The 19,866-nt window shown below is 41.5% G+C and overlaps 1 protein-coding gene across 1 annotated transcript; it reads right to left on the minus strand.

Annotated features, from left to right (window-relative positions):
* Positions 1–323: 323 nt before the first annotated feature.
* LOC142104637 (general transcription factor IIE subunit 1-like) lies at positions 324–18,072 on the minus strand. Its single transcript, XM_075189429.1, has 4 exons — positions 17,608–18,072; positions 7,439–7,640; positions 1,594–1,820; positions 324–845 (listed from the first exon to the last, which is right to left on the minus strand). The coding sequence occupies exons 1-4, from the start codon at positions 18,053–18,055 to the stop codon at positions 457–459; spliced, it is 1,266 nt and encodes a 421-aa protein (XP_075045530.1). The 5' UTR covers positions 18,056–18,072; the 3' UTR covers positions 324–456.
* Positions 18,073–19,866: the final 1,794 nt, after the last annotated feature.

Here is a 19,866-nt window from a genome sequence, read left to right on the forward strand (position 1 = left end):
GCAGGGAATGAGGAATGAATGCTATTCAGGTTACCAGGTGGCAGCCGTGGGTGAACGGCATGTGACAGTGCTTTGGTACGATAAAACATGGTCGTGGCATTGTACACTCTAATGCAATATTCGACATAATCATTTATTGTGTGATTGGCACGATATTTAGGTGAAAAACCTGAAGTGTGTAACCAGCTTTAGATTGTGACCTACCATTTAAGCAGAGCTCTGTACCTGAACATAGATAGAAAGACGTCATGCTTCAACAGTTTATTTATAGAACATAAACCAGTATTCATAATACATATAAAGAAGAAAAGAAAATGTGCATAACAAAACATGTAGGAAGAAATCCAATGTTAATTCTAAACAATGATCATGTGGATGCTCACTATATTATATGTATTATTTGGTAAGTTAGTCTGTTGTTGTAGCCAGCCAACCAGCATAAGGGACATGTAGTTATCACTCAAATGCAGACTGGAACATTTGTTGTCCTATTTTGATATAGGCTTCTCTCTCCTCATCAGTCATAAAAGACACAAGGACGGGGTTCTGACTGACGTCACTGTAGACATGGGATTGGCCGGCCACCATGACCACCGGATCGACAGTCTCTGCCTCCTCTTCCTGCTCTGCACTAGCGACTGGTTTTACCTGCGCTGGCTTTGTGCGCTTTTTGTCTTCATCCGACTCGCTAGTATCACTTTCTGAGTCACTTTTGGAAATTTTAGTAACCGTAGGGGCAGATCCAGATTTCATTTCATGGATTAAGAGAGTTCTGAATACTTCATTGTCAGCACCACTGTCCTTCTTGTTGGCATTTTCGTCAACATTCTCTGGCTCTTCAGGGGCTGTTGATAAAGTACAAACCATTTGTTTACAGAATACATGGTGGAAGCAAATCAACATATGCTTCATCAAGTAGCATTTATCCTTAATATATAATAACAAAGTGTTCCTGTCACATATATGCAGACATTTTATGGACGAAACCAATACTCAGCACAGGCATTCACTAGGAACTAATGCCCCAGTGATGTCACTGTAATCTCTGGGTGGAGGGGGACTTGGTCCATATTTGTGTGAATTGGTCTATTAATTGCAAAAAATTAGATTAAATATCAGTCCAGCATTAATATCACTTTAATCTCTCAATGAAAGCATCAGGAGGATAAATGGCACTAAAGCTGTGAACAACTGCTGTAAAGTTTTAAACAGTTGCCATTTTATAAAGTGGAATCAAGTTATTTTTTTTCAAATAAAGGACAAGTAAATAAAACAGAAACAGATTAGATGCTAAGAAAGTTTTAAGTGATAATATTTTTGTTTTGGAAGTCAGTAACGATATATAATCCAAGTAAGACTTCAGCTAATGTATGATATTGTTGTTTGATGAATGGATCACAACATTCTGAAATGGTTTCATAAATGTTTTGTTACCACTTCTCAACACCTGTTTGTATTAATTACAATAATATCTACTTTGGTCTCTGTTTAGTTACTTAAATGATTTTTATATTTTGAGCCAGAGTTGTCCCCAGTCACCATCACCTTTTATGCAACAGGACAGAACACTTCATATTTTATCACAATACTCACTGAAATTGGCACTCGTTTCTTCTGGATGGGCTTCATGTACCGTACTAGCCTTCATCCAGATCGGCTGCTCCTTTCCTACCTTTGCTTTTACCTTTTTAAGTTCCGATTCATGGACATTGATGGTCACATTTTGGACATACATATTGCCCACAGACGAACTTCTGTTAGCCCATCTTCCATAGTCTCCTAGTTGATCCACAACTAGCGAGCCAGCCTGATATTCATAGCTAAAGTAAATAGGCTTTTATTATTAGAGACATTGTAAAAAAGACAGCAGTAGATTGTTAAGTATATGGGCATTTAAACAAGTTGAATCATTATCATGAATAGTATGGTCAAGAAAACACTTATCTTGCAAGGAAATATGAACAATACTTATCATGTACCTGAAAGGTATACCTAGTAGAAGGCAAGCATTTTATGGTCTGAACCAATATTTAATCTTTAGGGTGGTTTATTTCCCAGAATGCAAAAGCACTAGCATTTATAGGAGATTTTCTACATTGTGGATAGAATCTCTCTTAAACAGGCCATACTGGTGCTTCTGCAGTCACAAGGAGGAAGAAAGGGAAGCTGGAATTGGACAAGAGACACGTGAAAGACAACGAGGTACACAAGAGATGGGGGAATATAAACAGGAGGGGCTACAGTCCAAAGACTAAATGGGGCAAGGCATGTAGAATGGCAGAGAAGAGGCAACAGCAGCAAAACAAAATAGGCAAGGGGTTAATCACGGGGAGCACAGTAAAAAAGAGGGAATATTTTAGAGAGCTTGTAGAAAGACTGTGATCAGGTAGGTGTATGGGAGGGTGTCATGGGGCTATGGACAGGTTTTACAGCCGGCCAGGATCATTTTTCTATGTCACTGTCTTGCATCATATTTTATTCTGGATGCATAGTAATGTATATTAAGCATAATAGTAATATATATTTTAAGCATAAGTAAATGACTGCAGGGAACCAACAGCGACCATCCCCCTACAAGCAGAGGTGCTAGGCACTGATAACACTAAAAGTAGTTGCTGCCAATAACACACGGTATATATAGAATTAAACTGCAACTCCAATTTAAAAAGTAGGCTACACAAATGACAGAAGCCAATGCACAAAACTGAGAGCAGCCAGAAATATCAGCGGGACAACTCCCAGATGCATTCTGCCATGAAAACATGGATTATTTGGAATAGCAGTACACAAAATGGAAGTTGCTCAATTAATTCATAAGTAACAACAAGTACTTGAATGGGAGGGACTATCTAGAAAAGAAACACACACAAACACACAGGTCCCCCAGCACACTGCTGTTTGCCAGTATAAAATAAAAGAGGAATATAATTGCCATTTGTAAATAAAATGCACAAGTCTTAATTATTCACATTTGCAATTATATGATAAGCCACCAGATACTTCATAGCACAGCTGCTAATTGGGTGGTTCTAACTTTAAACAGCCTGGGGTGCTGGGTCCTGGGAGGGGGGGTGCAGCGCCGGCATACTTTAACAGTTTAAATTTTTTAATGCGTTGTATGGATTTTTTTTCCTCATATGATGGCGATCGGCTTTCTCAGTTTTCGGGCTGAGGCAGGCAGCTAACAGCAGACAGTGTATTAGCCTAGGGTGCCTGAAACCCTTAATCAGGCCCTGCTTATGAGTCACCTATGACTTGAGGGGCGGAACGGGGAAGGGAGGGGGCAAATGAACATGAGCCATGAAAAGTAAGGGTGTGTCGAGGGTGTTCTGATACAGATGTGGCAGATTTAACCCCTGTGTTTCTCGTAAATGTGCCTGCTTTCAGCCATATCTCTTGGACCTAAGGGGAAGTGGTTCCTGGGTGCACATTTCAAATGGGTTGCAACAAATATATCTATCCCGAGGTGGTGAAGCGCCCCAATCCTCGCGTTTTTCTCGCGTCCTGTCGGCAGAGGAATGCCGGTCTTTGCAGTGGGATGGTCATCAATGTCCAGAGGGCTTTAAAGTTAGTCCATCAAGTCCCTATACAAATGGAAGTCTAAGGGGATACATTGACATTTAATTTGTGATTTGTCTGCTATACCCAACGCGTTTTGCCCTTTGGAATGTGGTCTTCTTCTGGAATGTTTTGGTAGTGAAGCTGTCTGTTCTAAGCTGCTTTTTATAGTGTGGAGACACTATAGGATTTAACGAGGATTGGGATGCTTCATGACCTCGGGCCCCCAGCACAAACAGACCCCTGGTACACAAGGGAGGTAGAAAAGTCCATAAGGGGAAAAGGACATCTAATGAGAGTATCTCTACCATCATCTAATTGTGAGTTAATCACTTATCCATTAACATTCTATAAAGCGCATCTAATACCAGCCAATACTATCTATAAAGGCATCATTGTTTAAATAGTTTTTATACAGACTTTGTTATTAATGATTATAATTATATAATTTAAAAAAATGTATGTGTTCGCACCTTTCAGTGTACAGATGCTTGTGAGTATATTGCCGTCTGTTGTGTGTATCTACATACAGCAAGTAAGGTTTAGGCAGAGCATACTTACACCCAGATTCAAATGAAAACATATCTTGAGATACGTTTGGATTTGAATATGGTCAGAGTTAGGCCAACTTCTGTACTCTTTTTTTTTTTTTAAAAAAGACCTTGCGTGCAAGATGCATCCGAACATGAATCAGGCCCTGAGAGTATTTAAGTGTTTTTATATTGAGCACTAATTTACTAGGAGGTACCCCAAACGCTCCACAAAGGTAGGCAATGCAAGGACTAGCACCTCCTTTCAGCTACTGACACATGCAGCCCTCAAAAGACAACAATACACAAAATAGAAGTTGGTCAAATCAATTTATAAGTAAGTAACAACAGATGCTTGAAAAAGATGAGCAAGTAATGAGAGTGGATTAGAAGGGCAGATCTTGGCAGAGCTGGGAGACGTGGCATTGATAGAAAAAGAGTTGAGGGCCTAGGACCGAGCCTTGTGATACTTCTGATAGAGAACGTAGGAGGTAGATTTAAGCTGTAAAGAACGCTGATGGAGTGGTTTGATGAGTAGGATGAGATCCAGGATAAGACAGTGTTCTGAAAACCAAGATCACACAGAGCGTGCATGAGAGGTGTTTGGATAAGTGTCACATGCAAGCAGACATGTTAAGGAGAACTAGAACTAGCAGTGATGAAATCATTAACCACCTTGGTCAGCGCAGTCTCTGAAGTGCTGGAAATGAAAGCCTGACTGATGAGGGTCCAATAGTTTGTAGGAAGAAAGTAAGTGTGTGGGGCAAGTGCAGGCAAGGATTTCAAGAAGCTTGGAGGGGTGTCAGAGTTGAAAGATGGGGCAGTAATCTGAAAGAGAAACGTTGGATTTGGGGAATATTAAAGTTACAGAAAAGGAGTTAGGGTTAACGTAACAAAGTAGTAGAGAGAGTTTTTCCCCTAGTTGTAGTTCAGGTGTAACAACCATCATAAAACAAATCTAACTCCTAGGCTCTATAAAAACTTTACTTTTTCCCTATAATAGTATAAAGATATAAAAAATATATATATATATATATATAAAATTAAAAAGTCACACCCCAAAAGGGAGAATATGCCATCTCCCTTATTCAATCATAATACTATAATGAACAATTAGGAGCACCAAAAACCATGCTATGCAACAAATAATAAAAATAAAATAACTATATTAAATATGGCTGAAAACATATATATCAGATTTATTAAAAACATAAAAGCATGTAACATAAAAAAATATTCTATTGAATTTTATTGATAACTATAATTATACAAGATGTAATATGCATAATGACCTAATGCGATCGGTGGAAATACATGCACAAGGCTAAGATGTGTACAATATCAAATGATTCACAAAAAGATCAAACAGGGATCTTAAGATCTTTAGTAAAGTCCAAAACCCACTAAATAATCTATAGATACAACTGGAACTTTATAGTTAATAGCCAATATATTTGAAACAGTATAAAAGCGAATATTTAAGACCTGACGTTGCAAGTATTCAAGAAATATTAATGCGGAATCTTTACCTGAAACACTCACAAGAGTTCATGAAAGAATAATGGTATTAAACGTGCTATGTGAATTGTTTAGGTTTCATTTGTAATGGGACAATAAATTGAATTTACAACATCCAAGTAAAGGTGCACCTTTAAATAATTAACTAATAAAGACATTGTATCTGATAACAATGACATTATTTATGGCAAAGTCATTTGCAGAGACTAGATTTCAGAAGTGTTGTTATTACTATCCTTTATTACTTATTATCTCGATTCCTCAAACTTAACCTTGCCAAAACTGAGCTCATAGTTTTTCCTCCCTCTCATACCTCATCCCCTTCTGACCTCTCCATCACTGTCGACAACTCCTCTATTTCCCATGTCCCCCAACTTCGCTGCCTTGGTGTCATCCTTGACTCCTCTCTCTCATTTGGCCCCCACATCCTCTCTCTTGCTAAATCCTGCCGCTTCCAGCTGCTTAACATCGCTCGCATCCGGCCCTTCCTCTCCCAAGATGCCACCAAATGCCTTATCCACTCTCTGATCATCTCCCGCCTGGACTACTGCAACCTCCTCCTCACTGGCCTCCCCCACTCTCATCTCGATCCCCTTCGATCTGTTCTTAGCGCTGCCGCTAGGCTTATTTTCCTTTCTCGCCGCTCCTCTTCTGTCTCCCCCCTCTACCTAGCCCTTCACTGGCTCCCATTCCCCTTCAGAATCCTCTTTAAGCTCCTCACACTCACCTACAAGGCCCTCGCAAACTCCACTGCGCCCTACATCTCCACCCTCCTCTCTATTCATGCTCCATCCCGCCCTCTCCGTTCTGCCTCTGACCGTCGCCTCTCTTCCCCCCTTATAACCTCCTCCCACGCGAGTATCCAAGACTTTGCCCGCGCTGCCCCCCTCCACTGGAACAAGCTCCCTCCCTCCATCAGAACTTCCCCTAATCTGTCCAGTTTCAAACGGGCCCTAAAAACCCACCTTTTTCTTAAAGCCTTTCTGTCTCCCACTTAACTTCCTACCTTATCTTCTGCCTCCGTCCCCCTACTCTCACTCTCTCCCCTGCGTCTCTCTGTCTGTCCACCCCTCCCCTTAGATTGTACGCTCCTCTAAGCAGGGACATCTCTCCTCCTGTTTCCACCACTTCTAACTCTGCTCTCCAGCTACTTAGCCCTCCTCATCGAGGTTCCTCCACCCCACGTCCACTCTCGCTCCCTCCTCCCCCTGGGGGTCTCCCTGTCTTCCGCGCCCTCCTTCTTGGGCCCCATCATTTGCGGATCCTCCCTCCCCCTTCCCCGCCCTCTCTAGCTGTGCATTGAGCTTACTGAGTTGCTGTGCTTACTGTTTACTGTACTGTGCTGTCTCCCATTGTATTGCAATTTGTTTGTCTCTGTATGGCGCTGCTGACGTCTTGTGGCGTCTTATAAATAAAAATTAATAATAATAATAATAATAATAATAATAATATCAATGTATTACACATCGATGTAGTAGAATATTTATTCATATCAGTCCCTGCTCCTACCACACATACAAAAATACACATTAGGGCCAATTTACCCAGAAGCCAACTATCCTAACTGCATGTCATTGGTTTGTGGGAGGGAACCAGAACATACAGGGAGAATATACAAACATGCAGATAGTAGTACCCTGGGCGGATTTAAACCCAAGGTCCCAGATCTGCGAGACAGCAATGCTAACCACTGTGGCGGGAGTAAGGCCTCCAACAGATGGACCTCACAAAACAAGAACTGGAAGAGGGCAAGCCCAATTTTATGAAATGTTAACCAAAACTGGAAGTGTCCTTTACATGAAAAGGTATCATCAATGTGATCAGATACTTACCTGCCCGCAAGCTCTGGAATATCTGTTGGCTGCGGCTCTAGCAGCTCACTTGGAAGAACAATGTCTTCCGTTTCCTTAAGAAGAATAAAAATTGGTTCAATCTGCTCATTGAATTTAGCAAGTAATGTCCTGGCATCTCGTTTGGGCAGTGATGAAAAGTCTTCCTCTACTTCTACATTGCAATAGGTACAGCGGAATAGTTCTGCAATGGGGCCATGAAGGAATATATTAAAACCATACATTATAATATAGATTTTACTATTATATTATTATTTATATTTACATATATATCTTGTTTACTTTAATTGAAGGGCACATTCTCGGTAAGGTTATCACTGTTCAAAAGGAAAAACAATCATTTTTGTCAAATATTCCTTGTGCACAATTCACCAAATACTTTATTGTAATGACTATGAAATCTATTTACAAGCATGCAGGTCAGATGTATGTATAATAATCACAACTGCACAAGGCCATTTACCTAATTGCATTAAAAATATGCTTTTACTATCTTTTTTTTTTTTTAACGAACAGAATGAAACATATTGGTTCCAATGACCCTATACCCACTTCCGCTTGCACGTTTGGCTGCTAGAAGTGGGCTGCTTGCTCCATTTGCTCTCGCTCACTGCAAGTGAATGCAAGGGGTTCAATGGAGTGTTCAATGGAGACCCAACGCATTTCACATGCGGTGGGGCTGCCCTTTTGTAATACTAGTGAGTAACTGTCTCTGATTATCTCTTGTCCTGTGAAGGGTGTAGCAACACATTTACCTTCCCAACTATCCCTGTACTTACCACCCTTGTGTTATTGTGGGCCTGACGTAGTGTTGGATGAAATTTAAATAAAAAACACAGACGTAGAGGATTTTGCGTAGTAAACCAAGTTGCCCCAATCTGAAGATACATATTTTGCAAAGACACAAGTGATGCCCCTCCTGACAGACGAATATGCGTCTGTGTCCAGGTCAGACTCATTTATATGAACATGCCCTTACCCTACTTGGCCGATGCTTGCACGCCCCTTCCCTCACCCTGTCCGTTAAACTAAAGGTAAAGAGTTGAAAGTGCAAGACGCGCCTGTGTCTACATAGTGACTCCTATTTTGTATACATGCATAGTACCAAAATGCGTATATTAGGCTAAGAAAGTCCAACTCTACATGAGCCCCTCTATATTCATATTCTCTCCCAATCAACATGCCTAATGATAAAAAAAAATATTTGCATTGACATTGTGTCTATAGAATTAGCCCTTTCTGCATAATAATAGCCAGACATTCATATATTAGTAATACAAAGAAGGAGAAGGAGAGGGAATGTATAAGTGGGGCACTCAGAACCCTAGATTGTTAAAACTTAAGTTATATTTTATTGGTATGCATTAAAATAACATACAATAACACAGAGATAAAAATAGCAAAATATTAAAACTGTAAATGGAAAGTGATAACCTTTAATTAGAACTGTTTAAACTAGCAGATAGAATTGTTAGAGCGCACTGCTCAGCTATCTTATGTGTGTAAACGGATATGTTAGTCAATATTTATTTATATCATAGCCATCCATCATAACCTGGATAATATATCAATATCCCTAATAGAGAAAGTACTACTCCCAAATGTCAAATATGATAATTTGTAGAGGGAGTTCAGGCAAGGATAGGTGCATATAACCAAATAAAGTATTTGGAATATTTAGCAATAGCGTTATCCATTAAGTCAGATTGATTCTTAATATTCTGTCAAGTACAGTAGATCGTATCATCTGTAAGGATAATCAGTTAGGCAAACTTTCATAAGTACATCCTGTTTTCTCTATAATATGGGTATAAGCCACGAAGAGTATTTCTTTAAATGGGATTTTCTAATGCCCTTCTAGCTAACAACTGAAGGTAAATCTTAAGTAGCCCCTAAATCCTTAACTGCAAAGTCTCTAATACACCGAGCCGGCAGCGCGTGTGTAGCCAACTCGCGTTTCGTTATTAATGGCTTTATCAAGGCAACCCGCGCAAGCCTAATCATTGGGTATTTATAGCGGGGGAGACCTCCCACTAGGGCTGACGCACATAGCAACGTTTAATGGCAACCGCCACATACCCACTGATTGACAGAACTACTGGCCCATACATTTGGGCATCTTCCCGTTTGCGTTTACTGATTGGATGATAGCGCATTCCTTGAATTCGTGTAAACACTAAAAAATTTACAGTTCGTAATAGAAGCTGGACTAAGTGCTTGATCTAATCTTAGTAACATTAATACAGATAGTAAACGATTAAGGTAAGTATATTGACTACAAAGAACGGAGTATGACTGAACATTTGTTCGGGTGGCGATGCGATCATATATATCTATGCAGTGTCGGACTGGGGCATGAAGGGCCCACCGGGGGACTGCAACGCTAGGGGCCCACCAGAGGTGGTGTGGCCAGCCATCATAGAGGCGAGACCAGACACTAAAGGGAGAGTGGTCAGCCCACGAAGGACAGCTAGCACCATAGTGTAGTATATAAAGAATGTAGTGTGCTCATCCTTCTCTTTTAAAATGACAGGCTGACTGCGCACTTAGTTACTAACCTGCTCATGCTCCTCTGGGCGGTTGGATATCCGGAACTCCTACTCTCACCTGCCCTGCTCAAAGTGAAAAACACACTACCGCGCAGGTTCAGAGAGCCCAGACGCGACTCTCTGCACCTGTGTGGTAGTGTGTTTAACGGGAGTGTTTGGCAAAAACGGGGAGGGGGGGGAGGAGTTTTGCTCTACCCCTACTGTTGCAAGAGCAGCATTAACACAGGTTATCCCTCTCTATAAACTAATAATATACTGAAAGTTAAGCGCTCATTGACTTATGTATTATTCCAAGTGTAATGCTAATAATAAAATTTGTATTCTTTTATCTTGAATACAATTCGTATTTTTCTATATCTTGTATTAGGCTGTGAGCAAGAGGCTCGGTTCAATTAGTGGGATAACATTTAATGTTAGTTTTATCACAATTTATTGAATCCTGGTTAAAATACATAAAAATACATTAATATAGACAAATAAAATACTCCCATTAAACCACAGTATTTATATTATGAGGCATTGATTTCTATATACATACATATGGTATGGCATCAATTGAACATACATAAAAAAATCAGACAAACCTAGGTATATAGACCTGGACTAGTCTAGCTACTGGGAGGCAAATGGCAGTGGGTATAAATGCTGCATTGATCCAGATATAACACAGTCACTGATAACTCCAAAAAATAATGTTCATAGCATACAAGTTCAGTAGATGGGAATTGGTATTTCTTTAAGTCTCTGCTAGTGCAATATAAATATTCAGATCACTGTCCACATATATCACATGGTTATTGCTGCAATGCTTTCAAATTTAACTTTGTTTACTTGCAGTTTCGATGTATATAGAGATGGTGGCCGGGTACCCAGTGTGCTGAAATCAGAGGATGTTTCTCGTGGTCCGTGCTTGTTACTGTTGGAGAGGAAGGTGCCTGCGTTCCACTGTGGAACGCATCTGTCCCTTCCTGTTCTCGCGTATGTCCAAAAGATGAATTGTATGCAGGTCGGGAGTCAGCTGTTTTCTTAGCTCCTCCCTAACAACAGAGGGGGCGTGGCTATAATGTGGCAGGGCCTACCGGTGGATAGTCCTGCTGCCCTGCAGGCCAGTCCGAGCCTGTATCTATGGTTGAAGTCTACAGCTCATAGGGCAGCCTACTCAAGGCCTATAAAGTATACAGATTGGTGAATTACGGCCAAGACCATATATGTAGGTCTATTAAGTGTGAAAAGAATAAAGCGTAAAACCCTCAAGTGAAAATTTTCACTGTGATAGAGAATTTTATACATCATCCAATCAGTAAACACCGACGGTAAGATGCCCAAATCTACGGGCCAGTAGTTCTGTCAATCAGTGGGGGTGTGGCGGTTGCCATCAAGCGTTGCTATGTGCGTCAGCACTAGTGGGAGGTCTCCCCCGCTATAAATACCCAATGATTAGGCTTGCACGAGTTGCCTTGATAAAGCCATTAATAGCGAAACGCGCGTCGGCTACACATGCGCCGCCGGCTCTGTGTATTAGTGACTTTGCAGTTAAGGATTTAGGTGCTACTTAAGATTTACCTTCAGTTGTTAGCTAGAAGGGCATTAGAAAATCCCATTTAAAGAAATACTCTTCGTGGCTTATACCTGTATTATAGAGAAAACGGGATTTACTTATGAAAGTTTGCCTATCATACTAACACTATTAGGAATGAAGCCCTTAAGCTGAATGTAAATAAACGGAGATGCTTGTCACGAAGCTGGACATGGACATTAGGGGTTAATGTTTTAGGAAGTTGCTGCTCCCGGATGTTAAGGGGAGGAGTGAAAGGAGTTTTTCATATATATCTCTGGCTAGGCAGGGCAACTTTCTCTGGCATCAGGATTTCCTGCTGAACAGATCACTGTCCGGCTAAGTGAAATTATTTGGTTTTTGAAGTTGCTTTTTGTGATTTCTATAAGGGTGTCTTTTCATTGTGCCTGATTTTCTTTTCGTGTTAGCAGTGGGGATATTGTTGCTATTTATTTCAGGGATTTGTGGTACTGTATAGCGCTGCACGTATTCTGGTCCTTTGCTTTCAAACTATTTGGGAAGATGTCTCGCCCCAGGCGCAGCGTGGGTCCCCCTGCCCGTTTTAATGACCTGACTGAGCTCCCCGCCGAGAGTGCTCTCTCGGTCAGCCCTCGTGTTATGGTGGCGCCATCTTACCTGAAGGGTCTGGAGAACGGAGTCCTGGTCCGGAGCTGGTGTTAGCGGGGGCAGAGGGGCTTGATGAGCAGCAGAAAGAGGTTAACCGGGGGCGCCCGGAGGCAGAGGACAGGTCAGCTTTCCCGGCCGCGCATGCGCACAGTACACGCGGCCGGGCTCCCAGCAGGTCCCTTAAGCAGAGGCATGTAGCGAAAGGAGCGAGGGGGAGAGGCAAGGTTAGGAGACCCAGGATGGAAACGCCGTCTCCGACTGGGGGTCAGGCACAGCAAAGACGCCGGCACACCGTCAGGTCCAGGTCTGGGTCTCCAGCGGGCAAGGGTCTGGGGCGGGGGTTGGGGTCTGTCAGCGGGAAAGGAGGGTGTAAAGGGGGTCCTTCAGCACGGCAGGTTGCCGGCGATAGTCGGGGGGAGCGAGTTTCGGACAGGGGAAGTTCGCATTCGCCGGTGGTCACGCATGGAAGGGGATATGAGTATCAAGGGGGTAGTAGTCATCGGTATGACTGGGATTTGGGGCACTACGCAGACGAGATGAGGGGCAGCAGTTCTGTGATTTTATGAACGCCCAAGCAGGGCTCGGTCGGACTGGGGACAGGTTCTACGGGTACGATGAGCAAAGGGTAGGTCCGGACGGGCCTTGTCGGCAGCGGTGCCCTCTCCCATCATGGGGGCCGAGTATGGGGAGGGGAGGGCCAGCGTTCCATTCTTTACCAGGTCAGGAAGCTTGTACGCAAGTTTCGGGAGGCAGGTGGCTGTAGAGGCCAATATCAGAGTAGGATGGGGGGCTGTGGCAGTGGGCAGCCATGCTGGCATTAAGGGGTTGACAGGGATTACCAGCAGTTCAGAGGTACGTCATATCATCAGGATAGACCCTTGGGGGTAGGGGAACCGCCGCTCAGGCATCCCCAAGCGAGCTATGTAAGCCGGCAGCAAGGGCGCGCGGTGGGCTATGGTGAGGTAGAGGAGGATAGGCGGACCCCTAGGTCAGTGGTGCCAGAGCGCAGGCATGCGGCGAACAGAGCAAGACGAACGGGTACTAACGTTCTTTGTTCCCCAGAAAGACAGAGTAGCAGTGGAATGGATGCTGGTGGCTTAGCGGAAGGTCCGGCGACATCAAGGAGACGCCGGCTGTCAGCCACAAGGAGTGAGACGTCAGCGGAGAGGGCTTCTCGGCGGGACGAAGCGGTAAGCCCGGGGGTCGCATCGCATGGTGAGTGCCGTAAAGTTTTGTTTTACACGGTTTCACGTAGTACAAGTGTGTCATCTATATACAGTGGGTCCTCATCGGACCAGGAAAGTAGTTCTAAGAAATTGTTGAGGATTCTGAATGAGCATTTTAGTGGGGCGAAAAGCCAGAAGAAGGTAGCGCATGCTGCGGTTAAAGAAAGCGGGGGTAAAGGGCCAGTGGTCAATTGCTCGTATACGGAGCTGACATCAGGGATCAGAAGGAGTTCCAGTGAGAGGATTAAGAAGGGAGTGTACGTAGATATCTTCATTATAACTAAAATGGGGAAGAAAGAGCTAGAGAAGGCTAAGGAGAAAGGTGGAATAGGAGAGGAGGCCTATAAATCATTCCCCAATTGGGTGACGGCGTTTAGTGTATTTGCTTCGGTATATTTGTAAACTAGGCCCGAGGCGGCGGTGGATGTCTAAAGATATTTACACCTAATTACGGGGATCTATAGGAGAGATGGAGGCTCCATCTGGCGGAGATATGATGAGAGCTTCCGGGAGAAAGTGAAAGGAAAGCGCATCATTCCATTTGATTGTAAGGACGTAGAGACGTGGATGGAGATGATGCGTCCGAAGGAAAGCGAGGGGCAGGATTTTAGGGTGCAGAGGTTTCGCATGCAGGGGAGACGTGGTTCTCCCCCAATGCAGAACAGAAACAGGTGCTTTGCCTTTAACAGCGGCACGTGCACTAGAGAAAATGCATGTAGGTACAGGCATGCTTGTGCCAAATGCAAAGGACCGCATCCAGCCCGTGATTGCAATAAAGGCGTGCCAGGAGCAGGAAAGAGCAAGGGGGAGGCAGGGCCCGCTCAGTAAAGCGGGTTCGCCGGTCCAGACAGAGCAGCTGGACAGGTGGCTTCGCTTGTTTCCGGATAGGAAGCAGGCGGAATTTTTAGGTGCAGGTTTTAAGATAGGTTTTTACCTTCCCATAGTAGGTAGGGTTGTGGCTAATGCAAAAAAGAATTTGCGCTCGGCCTATGAGATTTTGGAGGAGAAGGTGCGGAAAGAAGTAGATTTAGGCCGCATGGCTGGCCCCTTTCCATCTCCTCCCATAGCGGATTTGGTCATCTCCCCAGTGGGAGTGGTACCTAAAAAGGCGACAGGGAAATTTAGTCTGATACAGCACCTTTCCCATCCTCACGGGCAATCGGTTAACGATGCCATAGAGGCGGAGGATAGCTCAGTGAGTTATCAGTCGTTTGAAGAAGCCTTAGATCTAGTCAGATCCTTTGGGTCGGGGGCCTTGTTGGCGAAACTAGATATTGAATCTGCCTTTCGCCTGCTTCCCCTACATCCAGAGTCCTTTAGATTTATGGGTTTCCGTCTGCCAGATGGGTACTATGTAGACAAATGTCTACCAATGGGTTGCGCAGTGTCCTGCACATTCTTTGAAGCGTTCAGCTCCTTCCTGCACTGGTGTATACAGGCAGGAACGGGTCACGTGGGTATATCTCACTATTTGGATGACTTTTTGTTTATTGGAAAGGCGGGCTCGTCAGAGTGCGCAGACATTAATTATTGCTATCAGAGAGGACCTGAGAAGTATTAAGAGGCTTTGGCCTTCAGTTATAATTTGCTGGTCCAATATTATTCCACGAATTAACTGGCGAGCGGAGATAGCTCTTCGCAAGATAAAGAACATGGTAGCAGAATTGAATAGAACAACAAGGAAAATAATTCTGCAATTGGGAGGGATCGTGGTAGATCACCCTCTAATAAGATCCGATTTGAGTAACCTGTATAGGAATGATGGGGTTCACCTGTCAGAAGAAGGCAATTAGATTTTTATAGAACAGCTTTTTTGGAGAGTAGGTCAGTTAGTGAGGTCTATGGGTGGTGGGCTGGGGGTCCAGCGTGGCAGGAGAGCTTTTTCAATCAGCAACTAATTCATACGGTGCTACTGCTGATTGGCCGCACGTCACCGCTCCTTTCGAAGCACCCTGGCTCTTGGTACCTCTGTGCGAGGACCCCTTGACCAGCACTGTGCGCGTACGTCTTGGGGAGCCCAGAGGGGAGTGGTCACGATAACACCAGATTTAGCACCGGCCGATCGTAAAGGACTGTGGTGCTTGGGACCAGTGGTTAGTGCCTGTGGGCCATACACTGTTCGGTTTTTCGATATTAGTTGTTAGCTGATTGAATCGCTCTTGCCGCCACCCTTTATAGGTAAATAGATAAATAAATAAATAAAAAGATTATTTTATTTGCCACTACAAAGTTGTCGTGTCTTTATTATAGTTAAGTTTACAGTGCTAAGATTAACAATATTAATGTATGGTGTTAAGCTGAGGGAATCAGCAGTCTACAGTTTATAAGGATTACCTAACTGATTATCCTTACAGATGATACGGTCTACTGTAGTTGACAGCATATTAAGAATCAATCTGACTTAATGGATAACGCTATTGCTATATATTCCAAATACTTTATTTGGTTATATGCACCTATCCTTGCCTGAACTCCCTCTACAAATTATCATATTTGACATTTGGGAGTAGTACTTTCTCTATTAGGGATATGGATATATTATCCAGGTTATGATGGAAGAGATAATCTCTATGATATAAATAAATATTGACGAACATATCCGTTTACACACATAACATAGCTGAGCAGTGCGCTCTAACAATTATATCTGCTAGTTTTAAAAGTTCTAATTAAAGGTTATCACTTTCCATTTACAGTTTTAATATTTCACTATTTTTATCTCTGTGTTATTGTATTGATATTTTAATGCAAACCAATAAAATATAATTTAAGTTTTATCAATATAGTGTTCTGAGTGCCCCACTTATACATTCCCTCTTCTCCTCCTTCGTATGAATTTGAATGTGTGGGTGCACCACTCCCAGTCGGACTGTTAATATTGGGAGTTATAATATTCCTCTCTATATATGTACTATTGTCTTGAAGGGAATTTTTGAAACCACCTGGTGCGGTATTACTTCCTATTCATATAATAGTGTCTGCTGCAGGTGATTTACTGGACAACAATAATGAGAATAACTCTAAAATTGGTACCAAAACAACAAATGTAAAGTTATATATTTTACCATGTTATCATAACCATTAACAATAACAACAATCTATTTGTAGCTTTATACAAAACACATCTATAAAATCATCCAAAACGCAGATTAATTTAGTTGTTTGTACGTAGTCCAATTAAGTCAGACAATAACTCAGCACAGATAGCAATTATAGTCATTGAACAGCTAAATTTTCTGCCATTACCGATCAAAATGTTATATATCCTTATCCTATTTTTATCCATGTCACCGGTAGTTCTGACCACCTACATATAACTATGTCTAAGCGTTTTGATAAAGTTAGTTGCTGAAAATTATTTTAATGAAAGATATTACACCCCTTTAAGAAAGCCCATTAAATACAGCTTTCTTGGATGATATGGCCTCTAATATATTTTGTGTTGCAAATGTCACCAGTTTATTTTTGGTATGAATAACATAAATTTCTATGTATCTGTTTTAATACAGGATTTTTAACATCCACATTACAGTACCAGTGTTTTTGATGATTTGAGGTCTTACTGCAATTTGTTTGTTATATATATTTTTTATTTACGGGATTGCAGATCCCGTGCAGTTGGTCCTTCAGATCATTTTCATAATCTTGTGCCATTATATTTGTTGTTGTTTTTTTATTTTTATTTTTGGTATGTACACTTAAAGGGCCGCTTAACTTAAAAGGAAAACTTTCTTATATGAAAGAGCTACTATTTCCATTTATAAAACCATATATGTAAAACAAACATATTCATACATTGACAGAACTCAACATATTTGAAATTCAGTTTACATTTGCTGTCCAGTTGAGTGCAAATTATCCGTTATCAATAGTTTCAAAGTTTAAAGTGCAAAAATAAAAAAGTGCCCAAGCTTATCAAAAGTGTGGCCACAATAATCAAATCAAAATAACAAAATGATGATAGGCATCACTAATACAAAAATGATGATTCAAAAGTAGACATTGATGCAAAACATACTATTCTTTCCAATATTAAGAAGTGCAAATATCAATGTCTCAGGCCAAAAGCAGCATTGTTTATCAATGTGTTACCAATGCTTAGTTTGCTGACTATTATTTGGCAATTTGCTATTACAAAATAATACACATCTCCAAATCTTGACAGAATGCAAAATATAAAAATAATGTAAATACCTGTAAAAGGGTCAAATAGCTGATTCACCTCCAGGTCAGAGTAAGTACTGAGACACCCAGGGCACTTAAAAGAAGCTCTTATGGTGGACTCCCTCTCATCTGACTCGATCTTGCGCCGAACATGATCCAGTTTATATTTGACTACATCTACGAGGACTTTGAAGTTGATATAATAATAATTGTGTTTGGTGCTCTTCCCATTCGCCCCAGTTTCCACACGCATGCGGCACTTAATGAATTTATCCGCCTTTAGGGTGTTGAGTATTGTTCGAAGCTGCTTCTTTTCATACTTGAGGAGCAGGCCAATGTCATCCTCCTTGACACAGGGGTACCTAATGAGCACATCGAGGGTCAACGAATGCTCCAAGCCATAGAAACCACGCACCATGTACTTGGCAAGTCTCTTCAGGGCAGCGGGGACTTCAGTCATCATCTCTTGGTCACCCATAGTAGGACAAAGACATCTACTGTCTACAGGTATAAGATAGAAGACACCAGATCATTTGGGTGTCTTTATAATGTGCACATAGAATCACCATAGAAAAATAGAACTAGGCAAAAGTAACATTTCCTTAACATACTCAATGACTTTTCAGATCCCAAATCTGAGCAATGAAACTGAAACTGTTCTGATGTGAATCATTTCAAGGCTGTATTCCCTATGGATTCTCTTGACAAAAGCCATGTTGTAAACATCCGTAATAAACACAGGAGTCTCAACAGGATTTATGATTTCAGCTCTTTGCATCATTCAGTTAAGGCGGCTTTATGTTATTGTGAGATCTAGGTGCATAGATTGGTGCAATTCAATGTTATTTATATTGTGAAAAAAACCCATATCTAATTACATAACATTGCGGAATTAAGAATATCATGGACAATTATTATTTAAAGTTATACAGTTTGCAGTAAAGTAATTTTCATTAGACTGAACTGCATCTTAACACTATAGCTCATACTAAAATGTGCTGTAAAGAAAATGATGCACAAAACACAAAGTCCTCAGTGATTTTTTGACACAAAAATATTTTTAAAAAAAGACTTTAAAAAGTACCTATTTTCTCACATAATTACACATTAAACAGATATCAGAGAATACATATTCACATTTACTATGTGTTACAGCTGTACAGTTTTTTTTTCTATACTCAAGATCTTACATGCCAATATGAAGTTAACCATCTTCTGGGCAGCTATGAATATTCATGAGTATTAATGAGAGTATGAATAGCACATGTACTAGAATGGGCATGTCTGCTGCTCTGAGAACCTACCTGTGACATCATGAAGCTGTCAGTGTTCAGCACATTGGCTTTGAATGATCATATGAGCTCAGAGACACAAGAACTTCTGCCCTCATCAACCGCTAAGTTAAATAATGTCTTGGGCATTTATACAGAGAGGGAAGGGTACTGTTTTATAGCTTGCTATTCGGAATAATGGTATGTGAGTTAATAAGATTGCAATTAAGCTTTTATTCAGGCTGTACTATTAAAATTGTCAAGACTGCATGTCTGATACATTATTCTAAGGATAAATGACAGTGTAACTCTGGTAAAAAGTGAGGTAGTGTGGTAGGATTGTTGCAACTGCCATAATATGAGTTAAAATTACAGTATCTTAAGAGTGATTAAGGAATGTTTACACAGATTACTCTCTGTCAGAATTTCTTCATTAATAGGCAGTTCAGGGTCAGATAAGAGGGGCAATACACGTCATTACACATATGGGGGTAAAGGTATTAAACTTGTCAAATCTATGATTTCCGGGCGATTTCATGGCCATATTTAAAACGGACCATGGGGTAAATGTCAAACTCCCAGAGTTTGACATTTATCCCATGGTCTTAAAAACACAGCTATGAAAGGGCCATTTTAATTAAACCAGCGCCAGGGGCTGGCTGGCAGAGTTTAGTCCGGGGGAGCAAGCACATAGCACTGGTCCATCAGTAGCGGCCCATCCTTAAAGGGTAGTTTATTTACTAAACTGTGGGTTTGAAAAAGTGGAGATGCTGCCTATAGCAACCAATCAGATTCTAGTTGTCATTTTGTAGAGTGTACTAAACAAATGATAACTAGAATTTAATTGGTTGCTATAGACAACATCTCCACTTTTTCAAACCCGCAGTTTAGTAAATATACCCCCTTCTCTTTCCTACCTATTCTTGTCATTTTCAACACCTGTGGCTGCTGGTGTCTTTAGATCAGTTGCTGCTTGTCTGGATCCTGGAATGTTGGGGACCCTATTTGATAAAAAAAA

Source organism: Mixophyes fleayi, chromosome 1 (assembly GCF_038048845.1).
Source record: "Mixophyes fleayi isolate aMixFle1 chromosome 1, aMixFle1.hap1, whole genome shotgun sequence".
NCBI classification, from domain to species: Eukaryota; Metazoa; Chordata; class Amphibia; order Anura; family Limnodynastidae; genus Mixophyes; species Mixophyes fleayi.